Source organism: Drosophila serrata, unplaced genomic scaffold (genome assembly GCF_035046125.1).
Source record: "Drosophila serrata isolate PLE 108 unplaced genomic scaffold, ASM3504612v1 contig_240, whole genome shotgun sequence".
NCBI classification, from domain to species: Eukaryota; Metazoa; Arthropoda; class Insecta; order Diptera; family Drosophilidae; genus Drosophila; species Drosophila serrata.
Window position 1 is genome coordinate 7,675,825 of NW_028257138.1, and position 19,552 is coordinate 7,695,376.

The following is a 19,552-nucleotide window of genomic DNA, read 5'->3' on the forward strand; positions in this document are numbered from 1 at the left end:
TTTGTGGTGATTTTCGGTAGCTTAAAGTTGAGAATGTATAGTTTTATATATGAATTTAGTTAATATTAATATTATTTAGCTAGAAAAAATAATTTGTTATTAAAACAACTACACAACTCTCATCGCAAATAGCCCGAAATGACATTGACTCTCTCAGCATTACGCATACGCCCCGTATGCTGTGTCGCATAATAAAAGCCAAGCATTTAATTGATACCAATCATTAGGTAATTAACCACTTGTTTTAGCAAAAGCTTAAGTGCAGACACATAAATATGGAATGTCCCTTCGTCTTTTCAGAATCAATTATGTCGTTCAATCGAACGCTTGGAGGATGCTGGCGTCCGTATGCCATTCTGTTGTTTTTGGACCCATTTCGAGAGCCGTCAGTTGTAGGCTTTATTAGCCGCACTCAGAACAAAGAGAGGAACATGTGTATTCGCCATACCAAATGGCGACAAATGGGCGCCCATTAGGTACAGAAAGAGGCGAAGGGGGCGTGGCTGGTCGGGTATTTGCGCAGACAATTGCAAAATGTAAGCAAGTTATTTGCCAGGACAGTTGGAAATTGTTTGGTGGGCGTTGTTGGGTACAATTTTCCCCACATTCGCCCATAAAATTTGCATGTTGCAGTCACGTTCAGAATGTCTGTTTGCCATTGGGAACAACTGACTTTATTGTTGTCCTTTATTTTTTGTAGACCGTGGCATTAACATTAGCATTAGTGCGTGTACCTAGGGAGGAAACAGATGATAAAGTTCACTAATTGCGAAATAAATCTTATGGGTGTACTTTCAAAGTAATTTAAACAGAGGAAAGTCTTTAAAAGGAATAGAAATTAAACTTACAGGAATGTTAACTGATAAATATTAGGTTAATTTAAATATACTTACTCATTTTCCAAGGGAAAAATTACTTCAAAGTCATTGTTCTGACACTCTACTCCTAGGGAAAGAAAAGGAAATATAACAATGAAAAAGAAAAACTCTCTACTCACATATGGACATCCGTATGCACTCTTAATATGTATACATTTTTATGTATATAGGACATGCCAACTTTTGGCCTTCCGCTCTATACTTTTGTATTTTTGAAATCCTGCTGCAGTGCTCCTCTTCCTCCTTAATATCCGATTTCAGAGCACGCCTTGAAGTTTCGCACGTTCTGGGTATTTTTTGGCAGCTCTCCGGCTCGGCTTTTGTTTCCCTTTTATTGTTTTTTTTTTCCCTCCTTACATTACTCTGCCTATCGAGTGTAATTAAAAAAGTTTTTCCTGACATTTGCTTGCCATGTGAGAGAATATATATACGTATGTTTGTATGCCGGTACCATTGCATTGTTCAGAACTTGAACTGCAATACAAATTACAGGACACTCTGGTGCATGTAAAATTATGGTGGTGCATATTGAAAACTGAATTCTATTATTTGTTGGGCATTTACCGGTGACATCGATTTTAAAAATATTAAATGCAAAAAGGGTTTTTGTTTCTTTAAATTGAAACGTAAATTTAAAATTCATATTGCGAAATTTATTTACATTTAAATAAGACCTAGATTAAACTTTTTCAACTGAATAAATTATTTACATGCAAGATAATATGAAAAAATATTTAAATTAATTACAAAACGAAGGTCATTATATTAAAATTTATATTATTCAAGAAGAGTGATGGGTACTTTAATGTTAGTTAGTTCATTGTTAGTTAAAGTCTTTGCATTTGATTAAATTCCCTTTTAAACTAAATGTACTCAAAATAGGCCTTCACTTACTTCATTTGTGTTGCATATATTTCCAAATTAGTTAATTAATTTGGCTTCACATTGTTGAGCCCGAAAATTGTCAAGCCATGCACTTTCCTTTTATAAATGCAAATTATATTAGAGCTCGGAAGCCCAGCCAGTTGAGCTTTAAAGTGCATCTTTGACCGCAAAGGCCATTTATGGCTTTAACCCACCAAAGGAGGCTTTCGTCCAGGCCACAACCCTTGGTCAAATGCGTTGGCGAATGTAATACATGTATTTGTTACCGATTGCCATTCATTGCGGTTTCTAAATTTCGGGGTAATCGAGGTTTTCCTCTGAATTCCAGTTCGTGTGAAATTTAATTTGAAATGGCATTAGCGAGGAAATTAGATTAGTCTTTAAGAGTTAATTTAAATATTTGATTGGGTCTTAGTTTAGAGCCCAGAGGGTAATTCTAGCTAGTGTTGACATTCATCACTTTATAATTAGTAAATTAAACAAGTAAGAATGCTGCACTTGGGCTAATTTTTAAATCCTTTTGGGTATGAAAGGTTTCCGAATTAAAATTAATGCATTTTAGGTTTGTTTATGAGTTTTTTTAAATTAGATTTTCTGGAAAAATTGGAATAAACAAGGAAGGAAGCTATCTATATATATATTTATAGTCCACCAATTCGCCATGCTCCGACTTATATATTAGTAAAATTATGTAGAAGAATAACTTCATAGTTTTATTCAAATAGCTTGCTCTTAAATTTGTTCCAAAACAAATCTCGCACATGCATATGATTCCCAACTGGTTCTAACATGCCCGGAACGAAGTGGCTTCTGCCGGCCATGTCTCAGAAATGTGTTGTGTTACAAAAGTTGCAAGTCATTGTTTATAAGTGTTCAAAGTTAGTAACTGATCATACATACTTGCTGTTCAGAGTTACTTGCTGCTCATAGATACTTACTGATCAGAGTTACTTAACGTTCATTGATACTTACTGGTCATAGTTAATTACTGGTCATAAATAATAACTGTTCAGAGTTAATTAGTGGTCATAGATACTTACTGGTCATAGATACTTAGTGTTCATAGTTTAACTTCATATCATATGATTCCCAACTTGTTCTAACATCCCCGGAACGAAGTGTCTTCTGCCGGACAAGAGTCAGAAATGTGTTGTGTTACAAAAGTTGCAAGTCATTGTTTATTAGTGTTCAAAGTTAGCCATTGATACTAACTGATCAGAGTTACTTAATGTTCATTGATACTTATTCATTTTAAATACTTACTGATCATAGTTAATGGGAACTTATGCTTTTTTGGCTTAGTTATAATATTGATGATTGATTTAATATGCCTACAATACACAAATTTGTAAGGTAGTTGGAACTTCTTACCTAACTCAAAAATATTATTTAAAATAAAATATATTTATTGGAAGCCATGGGTACTGCTCCAGTTTTCACTTGCAACTTAAATAAATACAATAAATTGCCGACAGAATACCACAAAAGTTAGTAAATTCTGTGAAAAGTTTAGGCCGCAAAAGTAAAAGACCCTTCTCTTGCCATCGGACTGTTTACCAACTGCCAAGTTCGTGGTCCAAATATTTTGTTAACATTTTTAATATCTCGCCCAGTTCGCGTGGCAATGAGTGCCACTGACAAGGCTGAAAAGTAAAATAAAATGCCCATAATTTGTGGTACATCTCTTCCAGCATCTGTCATCTTGTAGCCGCTGCACTCTCATTCCCTTATGTTTTTTATTTGCAGGCAACCTTCTTGTCATTTTGGTGGTCACCTTGTCCCGACGACTGCGCTCCATCACGAACTTCTTCTTGGCCAATCTCGCCTTCGCGGACTTCTGTGTGGGACTCTTCTGTGTGATGCAGAACCTGTCCATCTATCTCATAGATAGGTAAGTGGAAAACGGGGAGTCCCTAGTTGATTCTGTCTTAAATTAATGTTCCATTATGCACGAGTGGAGGTGAACAATGCCAGTGAAGCGTAAAACAATTTCAGAGGCATACTAGGGAAAGGGTCGAACGACTTTTTGTTAGCATTTAATAGAGCTTATAAAGTGAATATTTGTTTTAAATTTAATTGTTCATTTGTATTGTTTTAAAAAGGTTTTATGTAACTGTTTATAAAGGAATAAGATCCCATGTTTAGAAAACTATTTAAAGTTATCAAAGCCCTGAAATCTATTCAAAAAAGACCCTACAACTTTGCTGTTATTTGTTGCAAATCAAAAAACTTGTTGTCTTAGTTATTCGCACCTTTTTTCAAAGAGGGTATTATGTAGTCATACAAAAAAAGAAGATTAATTTTTCGGCTGCTTTTTATTATTCAAAGGCTGCCATATACCTGTCAGGCTCTGAGTGCGACCAAAAGAATGCAGCACAAAAGTTTCAACTTTCAACTCGGCAAAACATTAACAGCATCCAGCCACAAAACGGAGGGGGAAAATTCTCAGCCCCACAGGCGACACTTTCACGTGTGCATTTTCCGCTTTTCCGCTCTTCATTCACCTTGCCCCTCCCCCCACCGTTGACACCTGGCCGCCGTGTTTATTTGCATTGCCTTTTCTACCTTCCCTAGAAACACGTTGCGCGACGTGCACAAATAAAAAGCGCAATGAATGAAACTGAGGCAAACAGCAGCGTAAAAAAAATTGAAGAGCAAAGCATGGAAATTCCGACAATGATATGTGCACAAGGGTTATGCAGAAAGTTTTCCCAACAGGACGAGTCCGTAGTAGTAATCCTGCAAATGTGCAGCCTCATCATCGGCTCAAGGAAAAAGCCCTAGGAATAGAAATACTTGTCGTAAATACTCTTTTTTTGTGCATTATTAATTCCGAAGAAAATGGAATGTAAATTTAAAGTTAGCTTAAAGTAAAAATCATATAAAGAAAAATATGAAACATCAATAATTTATTCATTTTTGTGATGGATTTTCTCTGCAAGGGTATATAAATTGCGGTTTACCATCGATTTAGTTTATTATAATGCAAATATTATTATATATGCATATACAACAGGAATCTATTTAACAAAATTTAGCAAATGTAGTCGAAAACCTGCCCTAGATATATGCAATATACATATTTATTTATTTTTATACCCTTGCAGGGTATTATAATTTCAGTCAGAAGTTTGCAACGCAGTGAAGGAGGCACCTCCGACTATATAAAGTATATATATTCTTGATCAAGATCAACAGCCGAGTCGATCTAGCCATGTCCGTCTGTCCGTCTGTCCGTCTGTCCGTCTGTCCTTCTGTCCGTCTGTCCGTCTGTCCGTCTGTCCGTCTGTCCGTTTCTACGCAAACTAGTCTCTCAGTTTTGAAGCTATCTGAATGAAACTTTGTAGTTAGCCTTCTATATACTCTCACTCGTATATATGTCGGAACGGGCCGGATCGGACGACTATATCATATAGCTGCCATAGGAATGATCGTAAAATTTTTACAAAAAAATTTTTAACTTTTTCAGTTTTCAATAGAATCGGATCAAATTTAAGATATATCCATTTAACTATACTCTACAATTTTGTGTAAAATTTTATGAAAATCGGACTAATATATCATATAGCTCCCATAGGAACGATCGAGAAATTAATACAATTAAATTTATAACTTTTTCAGTTTTCAGCTGATTTTCATCAAATTTAAGGTATAGCTATTTTATATTAGTCTTAAATTTTGTGTCAAATTTTATGAAAATCGGACGACTATATCTTATAGGTGCCATACAAACGATCGTTTGATGTAGAGGAAAAATGCAAATCTGTGTATGTAAAACTGCAAATATAATATGTATAGGTGAATGAAATGAAAGCAGCTATTACTTCATTGTTTTTTAACACAAATATATATAATTTATATTGTATGGATTCCTATTCATAGAAGTTCTATCTGCAAGGGTATAGAAACTTCGGCGTGCCGAAGTTAGCTTTCTTTCTTGTTTTTGTCATTCAAATTAATAATAAAAATAATATTTTTTGTATAGAAAAATATACAAAATGTGTTCCTAACATTTTCCAAGTCATTATATATTTATATTCAGAAATTCCTTCTGTTTCACGGTATTTTGCACACAAGTAAATAAAGTTTAAAACTATAATTAAGTCAAGCATAAACTAAATGTAATTTTGCAAATATATGCAGTCATCCATAGTTTCGTACTTATTACTCATCTAGAAATATATTCATAATAAGCTGAGAGAAGCGAGATACGTGTATATATTCAGGAAAATAAAAATGATTTAGAGCGTTTGAAGAATTTATTACTAAGAAATTGTTCAATTAAAAATAGATTCAAACAATCAGTATTTCGACAATGAAATCATTTTATTTACTCAAAAATCCTGCAATAATATTGCTTTACTTTTTCTATTGGATTGTTGGCTAGCCAAATGTTTGCATTTTCCCAATTTAATTTTCTAACAAGGGAAAGATTATTATGGTCGAAAATCACCATATTAAAAGCCTAATGCAGAACTGGCCAATATGTGCTTGGCATAATTTTATCAAAATTATGCGCACAAGTTCATGGCGGCACCCAAAACATATGCAAAGTGAGAAAGATTTTGGGGAAAATCTCCACAAATTATGCCCAAAATGAATATTTGTCTGGTCTACCAAGTTATTTACTTTTGGGTTAACGAAAACCATAATTTTATCCCAATCATAAATATAAAGAGAGCTCTTAAAATGGTTTTAACTAAATTAAAATGATAAATTTACTTGAGGCACTTTAACTTCATTTTTGGGAATGATGAAGAGTCTTGTAAAACTGTCAAAAAATATATTAAAGAGGCTTGAAATCCTTTCTTAAAAGGCCTTAAGCCATACCTTACACTCTCACCTGGCAATAATTTTGAGGACCCTAAATTGGCTGAAATGGCAGCGACAATCAAACCACAAAACCATCACGATTTCCTCGTATTATACTCACATTTTGTCCCCAAAGAAGCCGCTCACAAATAGAATTACGTGCTAATCCCAAAATACAATGATCCGTCGGCGAACGCCTCCTCGTCGCCGAAACTCCATTTTCCAATGTAATTTTAGCCAGAAAAATATAATAAAAAAAGGGAGAGAAAGCTTTTCGCCACATAAAATACTAACGACACCTTAATGTCGCATTAGTTTCGTGAGCGTGTCATAAAATTTTATGTGTCGTCTGGCCCTAAATTCTGCTCGAACGCCTCGAGCCAACTAGAGGAGAGGAGCAGTGACTCTTTAAAGAGCGAAACTTTTAGCCATAAATAATTATTAATACCATCGTGTTTCGGTTTTCCCCCCCTTTTCCAGCTGGGTCTTTGGCGAATTCCTGTGCCGCATGTATCAGTTTGTGCACTCCCTGAGCTACACGGCCTCGATTTTCATCCTAGTCGTCATTTGCATGGAGCGATACTTTGCCATCGTGCATCCCATTACCTGCAAGCAGATCCTTACAGCAGCTCGTCTAAGGGTGAGTTTTAATTTATGCAAAATAAAATATATACTAAATTTAGTTGGCATTTGAATTAGGCAATTTTCAAACTCGTTAAGCCTCAGGGAGTATCTATTTTTAGTAGTCCTTTTTCTGTTGCTTTTCCATTCAATTTGGTGAGCTCGTTTTCACAACTTTGATAACTCATTTTAACCACAATTTGCAAGCTAATGAAACTTATTAAAGCCAGCACGCACCCACAGAGAAAAAAAGAACGAGAATATATATATATGTTTATATAATAATGCCACCCGAAAGGCTTAATAAGCCGTGGGCATGACTTTGTGGCTGCGAAAACTTTTTCGGGAGAAACCCAACCCAACAGACACACGCTTTCACCAGCAGACAAAATGAAACAATTTGGTAAACTAAAAATGCGTTTTGTTAATGCCAATGGTCCTAATTAAACTACAAGAGACATAAAGACAACGAAATGGGACATCCATTAACATGCAAATTTTGTGTGTTCAAATGACATTTAACAAATTGTTTGCGTGTGTTTTTGGTGGAGGAGAAAACAAACTTGACTGCTTGTCTCTTGCAGATGGTCATTGTCACCGTGTGGATCACATCGGCGGTTTATTCGACGCCCAAGTTTGTCTTTAGCAAGACCATCAAGAATATTCACACCCAGGATGGTCAGGAGGAGGAGATCTGTGTCCTGGACCGCGAGATGTTCAACTCCAAGCTGCTGGACATGATTAACTTTGTGCTGCTCTATGTGATGCCGTTGCTGGTGATGACGGTGGGTAAAATGTCTTTATTATATTATTTATAATTTAACTAATATTTTTACTTAACTTTTTACTACAATTTAAGACACTTTAAGAGCTAGTTAAGTTAGTTAGTTTAATGACATCATTTCGATTGCGTTTGAATTTGCAGGTCCTTTACAGCAAAATCGCCATCGCTTTGTGGCGCAGTTCGCGCGGCCTCACGCCACATGTGGCACAACATCATCATCAGAATCAGCATCAGCAGGTGCAGTCAGGACAATCTGGCCAGGACAATGGCATGGGTCTGCACAACAGCATGTACCATCATCAGCACCACCATCACCATCACCACATGAATCCGCACCAGCACCACCAGCTGTCATCGGCGGTGGCATCCACAGCGGGAGCTGGTGCCGGTGGTGGCATAGGAGGAGGAGCTGGAGGAGGAGGAGCTGGAGGAGGAGGAGGAGCAGCCGGTCCTGGCTCGTCACTCGCTTCCGCCGGCAGCAGCACTACGTCCTTGTCACGTAAACAGAGCAGTAAATATGAGAAGCGTGGCGTCAGCATCACAGAGAGTCAGGTGAGTTTCCGCGAAAACAATGCTCCTGAATGGGTAAAAAGAAAAGAAAACAAAATGGAAAAAGTCAAGAAGGTCGCGAAAAATATTTTAAAAGCAATGCACTTGAGGAAAATATTACTATTTTATGATAATCGAGATATAAGTGGGTTTATTTTGATCTATTAGTGGGTAATGATATTTAATTTTCTATATATATATTAAGTTAAAGTACATTAAAGCACAAGAATTTAATTTTCGACATTTTTATAAAAGCATTTAAATAAGTTATAAATTTCCCAGTGTAAACCAGCACCCGCGAATAGTTTAACCCTGTTAATATCCTCGTAAATATGCAAAAAGCGGCGCCAAAGCTTTGTTCCTTATTGCTTTTAATGAGGCCCAGGCCATTTAAACTCTGTTTTTCGTTGGGACATGGCACAGGTTCTAAATCACCAAAAAGCCTGGCTGTAATGTTTCAGGAAACTGTCATCGATTCAGCCATATTCCGCCTCTAATTTATTAGATACAAAGTAGCCCAGCAGCAGCAGCAGCCCAGTAATAGGTTTTGAGAAATCACCCAGTCGTAAAAACTTGGTCCTGGCAACTTTGCGGGCCAAGTGGCTCGGTCAGCTCTCTGGAGCAGGTGTCAATGCACATTAAGGCCATCTCTGAACTGGCCACAAAAGCGGATGGCTAGTGGCCTGACAGCTGCTTTGAGAACAAAAAAAAACCAAAGAGCTGCAAGTGAGAGGGCAAAAGTTATCGTAGAAATATTTTGCCATTATTGGTGGCCGGACACCATGGCGTATACGTTATTTTTCTCATTTTTATTGAGCGTCTGACAGGAGCTTTGCCCTGCACCTGCAAGCTCAATTGCATCTTCGGACAGGAAAATGAAATAGAGTAAAAGATTACCCACTCAAACATTGGGCATCGATCACGATTAGTTTGAGACATGGAATCAATAGAGTTTCGGAGATATTTTCAATAGAAATATACTAACAAAAAGCTGTCATTGCCTTGGGAAATTTACTTAATGGAGTATAGATCAAATGGAGTATTCAATATATTTAAGAACAGCACAGTAAACACAAAAACTAATTTAATTTAATCTATGAATTTATGTAAAACCCCTCCCTATATGCCCCCTCGTATCCACGAATAACTATTTAACTATCTTTCTGTTGAACTTTTTTCTCTCTCTCTTTGACTTCGTTTGATCTGTAATAACACAACGTTTGGTTCCTCCTTCTCTACTAACCAATCCAACAATTATCCACCACAACAACACACAACACAACACCAAATTAGCTTGATAATTGCAAGGTAGGTATCACCGCCGAGTCCTTAATCAATAGTTTAACGCTCCATCCATCTGTGTCTCTTGGGTCGCACCTAATGCCATTTCCCATGTTACTCTATGCAGGTGTCCCTGGAGGCCGATCGTCCCATTGTGAGTGCCTGCCGGAAGACGAGCTTCTACCATCACTCCCACGCCCATCATCAGCGGCTGGGCAATGTCGGTGGGGGTGGTGGCAGTGGGGTGAGCGTCGCAGGAGCCACCCACATGTCCCACTCGTCCAGCAATGTCCTTCGCGCCCGACGCGGTGTCGTTCGCATGTTGATAATATTCGTGCTGACATTCGCCCTGTGCAATCTACCGTATCACGCCCGCAAAATGTGGCAATACTGGTGAGTATATCTAGTACACTTAGAGAAAAAGTGGGGTTTACTAAAGGTGTGGAAATGGGAAAATGATGTGGAATAAGCGGGTATGGGTCCTGACTTTTTGTTGATTATATTTAAGTCAGTTTTAATGTGTTTGCAAAGGCTACAAAATCGGTGGTGCTAAAGAAGTCCCTACGTTCTTGACGCACTTTTAGGGGGCTTCAAATATCTTATTGATTTCCAGACTTTATCTTAAAAATACAATCAATTAATTCCTTAACAACTTACTTTGCTAAATCGCTTTTTAAAATGCTACATACATTTTATAGATTTATTTTTCCAAGTGCACAGTCACCTCAATGGCGGCATTCATCACTCCATCCTGACTGCGGCACAAACAATATTTTATACTGCAGGCATATTTGCATATTCCGCCGATAGTCAGTGGAAATTAACATCTGCGAGTTCTCTGATAAAGCCGAGATAGCTTCCTGCCGGAATCGAGGCTGGTAAACAATTAAGTCATCAATTGGAATTCCTCGCAAACTGCCGGCTTTACCCTCATTTGCCAATTTCCTCGGGCTAAATCGATTTTAAAACACTCGATCTCCAGCCCGATTCCCAGCCCCATCTCCATTACCATTTCCATTCCCCAATAACCAATCCGCTTGCGTAAGATTCCCCATTTATCGTGGCCTTTGAAAGGTGCGCCAACAAAGGTCCAGCTCGACTTTCCCTTTCCCTTTTCAGCCGTCAGTTCCGCTTCCGGAAAGGCATTCAAAAGTGGGCGAAATTTTCCCCAAAATCGGAAGCTTTGGTCGGTGGAGCCTCTGTTGGCTTAATACGTGGGCGGTCTGTCCCAATTGCCTGGGCGGTGGCAGTGCTGTTTGCCAACGAAAGGGAGATAATTGCTCCTTGGTTAAGCTTAATAGCTGATTACAGCCACAGCGTGAAAGGAATACGTTTTCAAGGGAGAAAATTGCAAGCTGTAAATATATTTTCCTATTACCTTATAAGTTAAAAACATAAAGGGTAGCTGAAGTTTATATACCATTGTAGTTTGCAATTGAATTATAGGATCATATCCAATGGTTATTTTTTGGTGTAAATCAAAGTTTTCAAAATTTTATAACTAAGCTTAAAATGCATTAATTTCAATTCGGAAACCTTTCCTATGCTAGTTTTTATGAGCTTAATAAATCTGCATACTCAGTTTTAAATTTTAGAAAATTGAATTTTTGGCAAATTTTTGACAATTTTAATGATGAAACCTTATCTTTTTTTGCAAAAATGGAAACATTTTTAAAAATTTCGATTTCTTCCAGACATGCCTAGATTGACTCAGCTGTTGATGGTGATCAAGAATATATATGATTTATAGGGTCGGAAATGACTCCTTCACTGTTTTATAAGCTTCTGACTAAAGTTGTAATACCATATTTTATCTGTTTTTACGCCAATTTTTGCTAAAAATTAAATTTTGAAAAGTTCATAACAAAGCCAAAAATACGTTTAATTCGGAGAGCTGTCCCGAGCCAGTTTTTATAACGTTAACAAATCTGCATACTCAGTGTAAAATTGTTGCGAATAAAAATTACTGAAATTATAATCCCATTCTTTGAGTATGTATTTTTTCATATTTTTATGCCAATTTTTCATAAAAATCAAATTGAAAAAAAACTCATAACTAAGCCAAAAATGCATTAATTTAAATTCGGAAAGCTTTTCTATGCTTGTATTAATTAGGTTAATAGGATGCTGATTTAGAATATATATTATTTATAGTGTCGAAAGCGACTCACTGCATTTCAAGCTTCGGACTGACATACTAATGCCCTGAAAGGGTATATCTATCCCATCGGATTCTTTTTCAAAAGGCACGGCTCTCTTTTATGATTTAACCAGATAAGCCCTTTGTATTTTTGTTTCTATGAAAAAAGAATAGTTACAAAAACAGATCAAAAGTTTAGTGCCAGATTAAATCAAAGGATAAAATTCAACCAATGCGGACAGGCACTCATGGGGCATCGTCCCATACACACTCTTCTTAATTACACTTTTATTTTAGAGAATCTCTGATGTCAAGAAATTCCATTAGCCACAATTACGGCACATAAAAGGGCAGTTCGAAAGGGAAAAATCCGAATTAAATTGGCCAAACGCATTCGTATACATACACATAAAGACTCATATGACAAATGGCTTAATAAAAGATTCAAAAGGTTTTAAAAAAATTCCTTTAATTCAATGCGACAACGGAGACTTTTCTCTTATTTTTATCTGTTTGACTTGTTTTCTTTGTGTTCCGGCTGAGTGGGAATGGTCCGGCTTAACGTGGCCATTCTGTGGGAGATTATGGACATGTGGGAGAGGAGAGTGAGTGGTGGAGAGGAGGTCCTTTGACAATTTTCCCGGGTTTCAGGTTGGCCAAAGGTCAATTTGTATGAATAAATGAAAACCGGAGAGCTGGACAAGTAAACAACAAGTCAAATATAAATCTCAATTATGGCTCTGTGAGGAAAATATTTTTATTTTGTCAAAAAATCAAATCAAAACATTTATCGTTTGTTGCAGCTATTTTTCCTAGCAAACTGCAAACGTGGCAAATCTGTGGCAAGCTATTTAATTATTGTTTTCAACACAAAGTAGAAAACTCTCAGTAGCTCTCACCTTCTAACAAAGATAAATAGCTGTTTCAGTGGGAGGAGTTCCCCTCGAGTAATTAATCAAGTTGCTGGCTGAAAAATGGGTTAGCTTTTAGCTTAATTTTTCTACAGGACTTTCTCTAGTATAGATGCTAAATATAGCAGAGGCATAATCATCAAATGATAACTGTCATTGCTACTCAAGGCGAACACGACCGAATAATTGCCACGCGCTGACAATTGGATTACCTTCCCCTCGACGGAGGCTTCCGTGGCACGTGTTCATTACTGACTCCCCGTCTCCGGACCCAGGGGCCAGTGCGGTGATAACGATAACAACTGCCAGCAGTCGCCAACTGCGACTCATTAGACTCAGCCGGAAGACGGTCACGATCCAGGGTCGGCAAATGGTGGCCACCCCATGGCGTTGCCGGCGCCTTTAATGTGATGTCCCCTATTCGGTTTGGCATCTAAACTTGGTCAGGACGGGGGGAATGTGCAGGAAGGGAACGGGAACTGTTGGCAAAAGGCCACTCCAGGACTCAAGCAGCGGCGAAAACAAAGCGAAGGCCACTCGAGTGGCCCAATCAGTTAGCCAACTCTTCTCGTGGACTTGGCCACTTGCAAGTGCAAGCCGAATTCTCAACGAGCAACAACTCCAGGACATTTTGGCAGTTGCCTCAAAGTTTTTAGCATCTATTCAAAGAAGAGAGAGGAGAGAGAAACATGACAGGATGAGCGCCTCGAAGAAAGGATATCCGGTAGTTTTTATAACGATTTATTAAAAAGCCCTTAGCTGACATGAAAGGTATTTAAAAACTATTGAAACGTAGTGAAATTTTAACCAACAAATTTAACTCCTTTTAAATTTGTTTTCTTGCATTTCAAGCCTTAAAATCTTAAAGCAATTTCCACTACTTTATTACAAAAACTTAACTCCACGATACCCTTGAACTCTTCGAGTGGAAATTGTTGAAAAAAATATCAAGCAACATCTCTGTCTTCCTGCTGCTTTAAATATTACCCTGCAAGGCAAAGTTTTTGGTCAAAGTTTATGTTGCATACTTGCAGGCGGCGAAAAACTTTGCTCTTGGCCAAATTCCCCGCTCCATTAGGCAACTTTTCGAGTGGCCTTTGGCTCCTGACCGAATGGCCAGGCAAACAATACTACCAACAGTAGCTTAATCACCTGGGCGGCAGGTTGACAAAAAAGTTCGCACCTCCTGCATTCCAGGGAGACTTGAGCCGGGCAACAGCTGAACGGAATCCGGATCGAAAGAGTTGCGCAGTCCGCGAGGGGAATTGAATTGAAGTGGATTTCTAATTAAATATATAGCACACTTTGTGTGACAGTACATTTCTTGCATAATTAATGATGGCCCACTAGCGTAATTTTCCCCGGGGAAAGCCTTGGGGTTTGCTCATGAATTTCATAGTGAAAACTGAGAGAGCGGAAAAGCAAGCATTTTCTAGAGAAATGGGGAATAGCATTAGAATCAACTTCACCCACCCAGAAGGGCTGTAATCTCTATTTCGGGACAGACCACAGAATGTTGAACTCGATTCGAATGTTTGGCCAACAGATGCTCATTTGCATACGCAGAACAGACACAACCAGATAGTTATTATAGTCCCCCCTATATATGCCTTTGCAGGTCACGTTCGTATCGCGGTGATTCCAATTTTAATGCGCTGCTAACGCCGCTCACCTTTCTGGTCACGTACTTCAATTCGGGCGTAAATCCCCTGCTCTACGCCTTCCTCAGTCGCAATTTTCGCAAGGGCATGAAGGAGCTGCTCCTGTGCTCCTGGAAGAAGGGCAAGGGCAAGTCCTCATCGAACTCCTCGATGCACCACAAGCGCAAGGCGCTGCAGGTGAGTGTGCCTGTGGAGTGTGCAGGGCATCCGCAAATGCCTTGGATAACCCAGACCACCGTCTCCTTCCCGTAGACCCATTCGCTGCCCACGGACACCACGCACATTGGCAACGAGCAGCTATGATGACCGCGCAGCTGGAGGAGGCACCTCAGGCGCTTGGGGCGGCGCTCCTAGGGCAGTCCCATCTCCCCCTGGACTGGCTAACTATAATTTCATTGTGATTTCAGAGGAGCCCGCTTTTAGAGTTGGCCAAATTTTAAGCAAAAGAAAAATGAAGGCAAAATCGATTTGCACCGGATGCATCTCCCCCGGAGCATGGCTCTGCAAAACTGTCAAGTTCTTAGTCTAAGTTTCTCATTTAAGTGTGATCCAATACGAACAAATAAAACGAAATGCAAAGATCATTACTGTGTGTAAATTGACTTGGCCCCATCCCAGCATTTGCTGCATCATTGCAATTAACTTTTCCAGGAACTCGAGCAGCAGGGTCATCATACAAGGAGATAAAATGTGGACTTGTAAAGGAAATTGTGATTTTAAAAATATATATAATAATGGAATACTCCAAGAGGTAATAATATTTCTAATATATTACAAGTATAAGTTGTATTTTGATATTTATTTTAAGAAGGAAATACCTAGGAAAGATATACTCTTACTTATCTTCTTGTTAAATTAATCTTACTTATTTTTCCACTCTAGAGTCTCATTGTAAATTTAAATAGGTAAGTAATACATCAATTTCTCCCTCTGTAAACAGTTACAAAGCTGAAATCAATCGGTCTCAGCAAACGGAAATATCAACCATCCAAATCCAAATCCTTGGCTTCAGTATCGCCCGCGGCAGTCCAAATTGCAAGTTGCGTTCGCAATTTATATCCTGTTCTATCTATAGCCCTGCCTTGCGATATCTGATGACAAGCGTTTTATGGTCAGCTGGAGAACACGCTTCGTTGCGGCTGCCAAAAACACAAAAAATATGACACACCGAGGAGGACACAGGACTAAGGACAGAGGACAGAGGACGCAGCACTGCATTAAAAATGCTCCAATTGTTGGTCGAGTTTGTGCTAAGCCAGCATTTCGCATCGCAACTCGGGGTTCGGATTCGGATTGGGGGCTGTCGGGGAAAACGCTGCAGTAAATTCACGAGGACCCTGGGTCCGCAGAAAACTCAATTACCAGGATGGTCTGACGTTGGCGCAAATTAAAAATCAAAAATCTCCTGGAAAATCTCTTGAAACCCGTTGTTTGCTTTGGCCATTTGTTTTTCTTTTTTTCTCCAGTTCATCCTGTGACCCTTTTTGGGCCAAGCCTTTGTTATGCAAAGAATGATCCATAAACTGTGTCAAGTGGTGTCTGAAAAAAATGTGGAATCCCAAAACGGGACCTCCCGTCGAGTAACTCATTCGAGTGTGAGAGATTTTTCATAATTAAAAGCGTCTTGAGAGGCTGAGCGGCGGATTGACATAAATCATTGTGAAGGAGTTTCAAAGCCGGAAAAGCAAGCCATCACACAGAACAGGAACTCAAGATAAGGCCTCGTGATTTATGTATTTCGAGTGTGTCTGTGCCTCAAGCTAAGCAATAAAATCAAAGGCTTAACAGGCTGGCAGAGGATAAACTATACAGTTTTGTTATTAATTTAAATTTTCATGCCAATTTTTCCTAAAGATCAAATTGAAAAAAACTTATAACTAAGCCAAAAATGCATTAATTTCAATTCGGAAACCATTCTCATGCTAGTTTTTATGAGGTTAATAAATCTGCATACTCAGTTTTTAATTTTAGAAAATTGAATTTTTGGCCAATTTTTGGCAATTTTAATGATGTATATGATGTAATTTTTGCAAAAATGGAAACATTTTTAAAATTTTCGATTTCTTCCAGACATGGCTAGATCGACTCAGCTGTTGATGCTGGTCAAGAATATATATGATTTATAGGGTCGGAAATGACTCCTTCACTGTTTTATAAGCTTCTGACTAAAATTATAATACCATATTTTATCTATTTTTACGCCAATTTTTCCTAAAAATCAAATTTTAAAAAATTCATAATAAAGTCAAAAATTTGTTAATTTTAAATCGGAAAGCTGTCCCGAGCTAGTTTTTACAACGTTAACAAATCTGCATACTCAGTTTAAATTTTTTGCTATTTAAAATTACTTAAAATTTAATCCCATTCTTTGAGTAGGTATTTTTTTATATTTTTATGCCAATTTTTCCTAAAGATCAAATTGAAAAAAACTTATAACTAAGCCAAAAATTCATTAATTTCAATTCGGAAACCTTTCCTATGCTAGTTTTTATTGGGTTAATAAATCTGCATACTCAGTTTTTAATTTTAGAAAATTGAATTTTTTGCCAATTTTTGCCAATTTTAATGATGTAACCCCTTATCATTTTTTGCAAAAATGGAAACATTTTTAAAATTTTCGATTTCTTCCAGACATGGCTAGATCGACTCAGCTGTTGATCCTGATCAAGAATATATATGATTTATAGGGTCGGAAATGACTCCTTCACTGTTTTATAAGCTTCTGACTAAAATTATAATACCATATTTTATCTATTTTTACGCCAATTTTTCCTAAAAATCAAATTTTAAAAAATGCATAACAAAGTCAAAAATTCGTTAATTTTAAATCGGAAAGCTGTCCCGAGCTAGTTTTTACAACGTTAACAAATCTGCATACTCAGTTAAAAATTTTTGCTATTTAAAATTACTTAAAATTTAATCCCATTCTTTGAGTAGGTATTTTTTTATATTTTTATGCCAATTTTTCCTAAAGATCAAATTGAAAAAAACTTATAACTAAGCCAAAAATGCATTAATTTCAATTCGGAAACCTTTCCTATGCTAGTTTTTATTGGGTTAATAAATCTGCATACTCAGTTTTTAATTTTAGAAAATTGAATTTTTTGCCAATTTTTGGCAATTTTAATGATGTAACCCCTTATCATTTTTTGCAAAAATGGAAACATTTTTAAAATTTTCGATTTCTTCCAGACATGGCTAGATCGACTCAGCTGTTGATGCTGGTCAAGAATATATATGATTTATAGGGTCGGAAATGACTCCTTCACTGTTTTATAAGCTTCTGACTAAAATTATAATACCATATTTTATCTATTTTTACGCCAATTTTTCCTAAAAATCATATTTTAAAAAATTCATAACAAAGTCAAAAATTTGCTAATTTTAAATCGGAAAGCTGTCCCGAGCTAGTTTTTACAACGTTAACAAATCTGCATACTCAGTTAAAAATTTTTGCTATTTAAAATTACTTAAAATTTAATCCCATTCTTTGAGTAGGTATTTTTTTTTATATTTTTATGCCAATTTTTCCTAAAGATCAAATTGAAAAAAACTTATAACTAAGCCAAAAATACATTAATTTCAATTCGGAAACCTTTCCTATGCTAGTTTTTATTGGGTTAATAAATCTGCATACTCAGTTTTTAATTTTAGAAAATTGAATTTTTTGCCAATTTTTGGCAATTTTAATGATGTAACCCCTTATCATTTTTTGCAAAAATGGAAACATTTTTAAAATTTTCGATTTCTTCCAGACATGGCTAGATCGACTCAGCTGTTGATCCTGATCAAGAATATATATGATTTATAGGGTCGGAAATGACTCCTTCACTGTTTTATAAGCTTCTGACTAAAATTATAATACCATATTTTATCTATTTTTACGCCAATTTTTCCTAAAAATCAAATTTTAAAAAATGCATAACAAAGTCAAAAATTTGTTAATTTTGAATCGGAAAGCTGTCCCGAGCTAGTTTTGACAACGTTAACAAATCTGCATACTCAGTGTAAAATTTTTGCTATTTAAAATTACTTAAAATTTAATCCCATTCTTTGAGTAGGTATTTTTTTATATTTTTATGCCAATTTTTCCTAAAGATCAAATTGAAAAAAACTTATAACTAAGCCAAAAATGCATTAATTTCAATTCGGAAACCTTTCCTATGCTAGTTTTTATTGGGTTAATAAATCTGCATACTCAGTTTTTAATTTTAGAAAATTGAATTTTTTGCCAATTTTTGGCAATTTTAATGATGTAACCCCTTATCATTTTTTGCAAAAATGGAAACATTTTTAAAATTTTCGACTTCTTCCAGACATGGCTAGATCGACTCAGCTGTTGATGCTGGTCAAGAATATATATGATTTATAGGGTCGGAAATGACTCCTTCACTGTTTTATAAGCTTCTGACTAAAATTATAAAACCATATTTTATCTATTTTTACGCCAATTTTTCCTAAAAATCAAATTTTAAAAAATTCATAACCAAGTCAAAAATTCGTTAATTTTAAATCGAAAAGCTGTCCCGAGCTAGTTTTTAAAACGTTAACAAATCTGCATACTCAGTTTAAATTTTTTGCTATTTAAAATTACTTAAAATTTAATCCCATTCTTTGAGTAGGTATTTTTTTTATATTTTTATGCCAATTTTTCCTAAAGATCAAATTGAAAAAAACTTATAACTAAGCCAAAAATGCATTAATTTCAATTCGGAAACCTTTCCTATGCTAGTTTTTATTGGGTTAATAAATACTCAGTTTTTAATTTTAGAAAATTGAATTTTTTGCCAATTTTTGGCAATTTTAATGATGTAACCCCTTTTCAAATTTTTTTCAAAAATGGAAACATTTTTAAAATTTTCGATTTCTTCCAGACATGGCTAGATCGACTCAGCTGTTGATCCTGATCAAGAATATATATGATTTATAGGGTCGGAAATGACTTCTTCACTGTTTTATAAGCTTCTGACTAAAATTATAATACCATATTTTATCTATTTTTACCCAATTTTTCCTAAAAATCAAATTTT

General features: G+C 36.5%; 1 protein-coding gene across 15 annotated transcripts in view; it reads left to right on the top strand.

The window, feature by feature from the left end:
* The window catches only part of TrissinR (Trissin receptor), a 64,341-nt gene extending 49,235 nt beyond the window's left edge, over positions 1 to 15,106 (top strand). For 6 of the 15 annotated variants that reach the window (XM_020951268.2, XM_086831005.1, XM_086831008.1 and 3 more), the window contains 8 exons: positions 3,510 to 3,654; positions 7,056 to 7,215; positions 7,781 to 7,981; positions 8,122 to 8,532; positions 9,823 to 9,837; positions 9,938 to 10,203; positions 14,480 to 14,699; positions 14,775 to 15,106. In XM_020951268.2, the coding sequence (XP_020806927.2) occupies positions 3,510 to 3,654; positions 7,056 to 7,215; positions 7,781 to 7,981; positions 8,122 to 8,532; positions 9,823 to 9,837; positions 9,938 to 10,203; positions 14,480 to 14,699; positions 14,775 to 14,825 (1,469 nt within the window). In that variant the 3' untranslated portion in view covers positions 14,826 to 15,106. The other 9 variants (XM_020951269.2, XM_086831010.1, XM_086831015.1 and 6 more) reach the window with 4 other exon arrangements.
* The last annotated feature ends 4,446 nt before the right edge of the window (positions 15,107 to 19,552 follow it).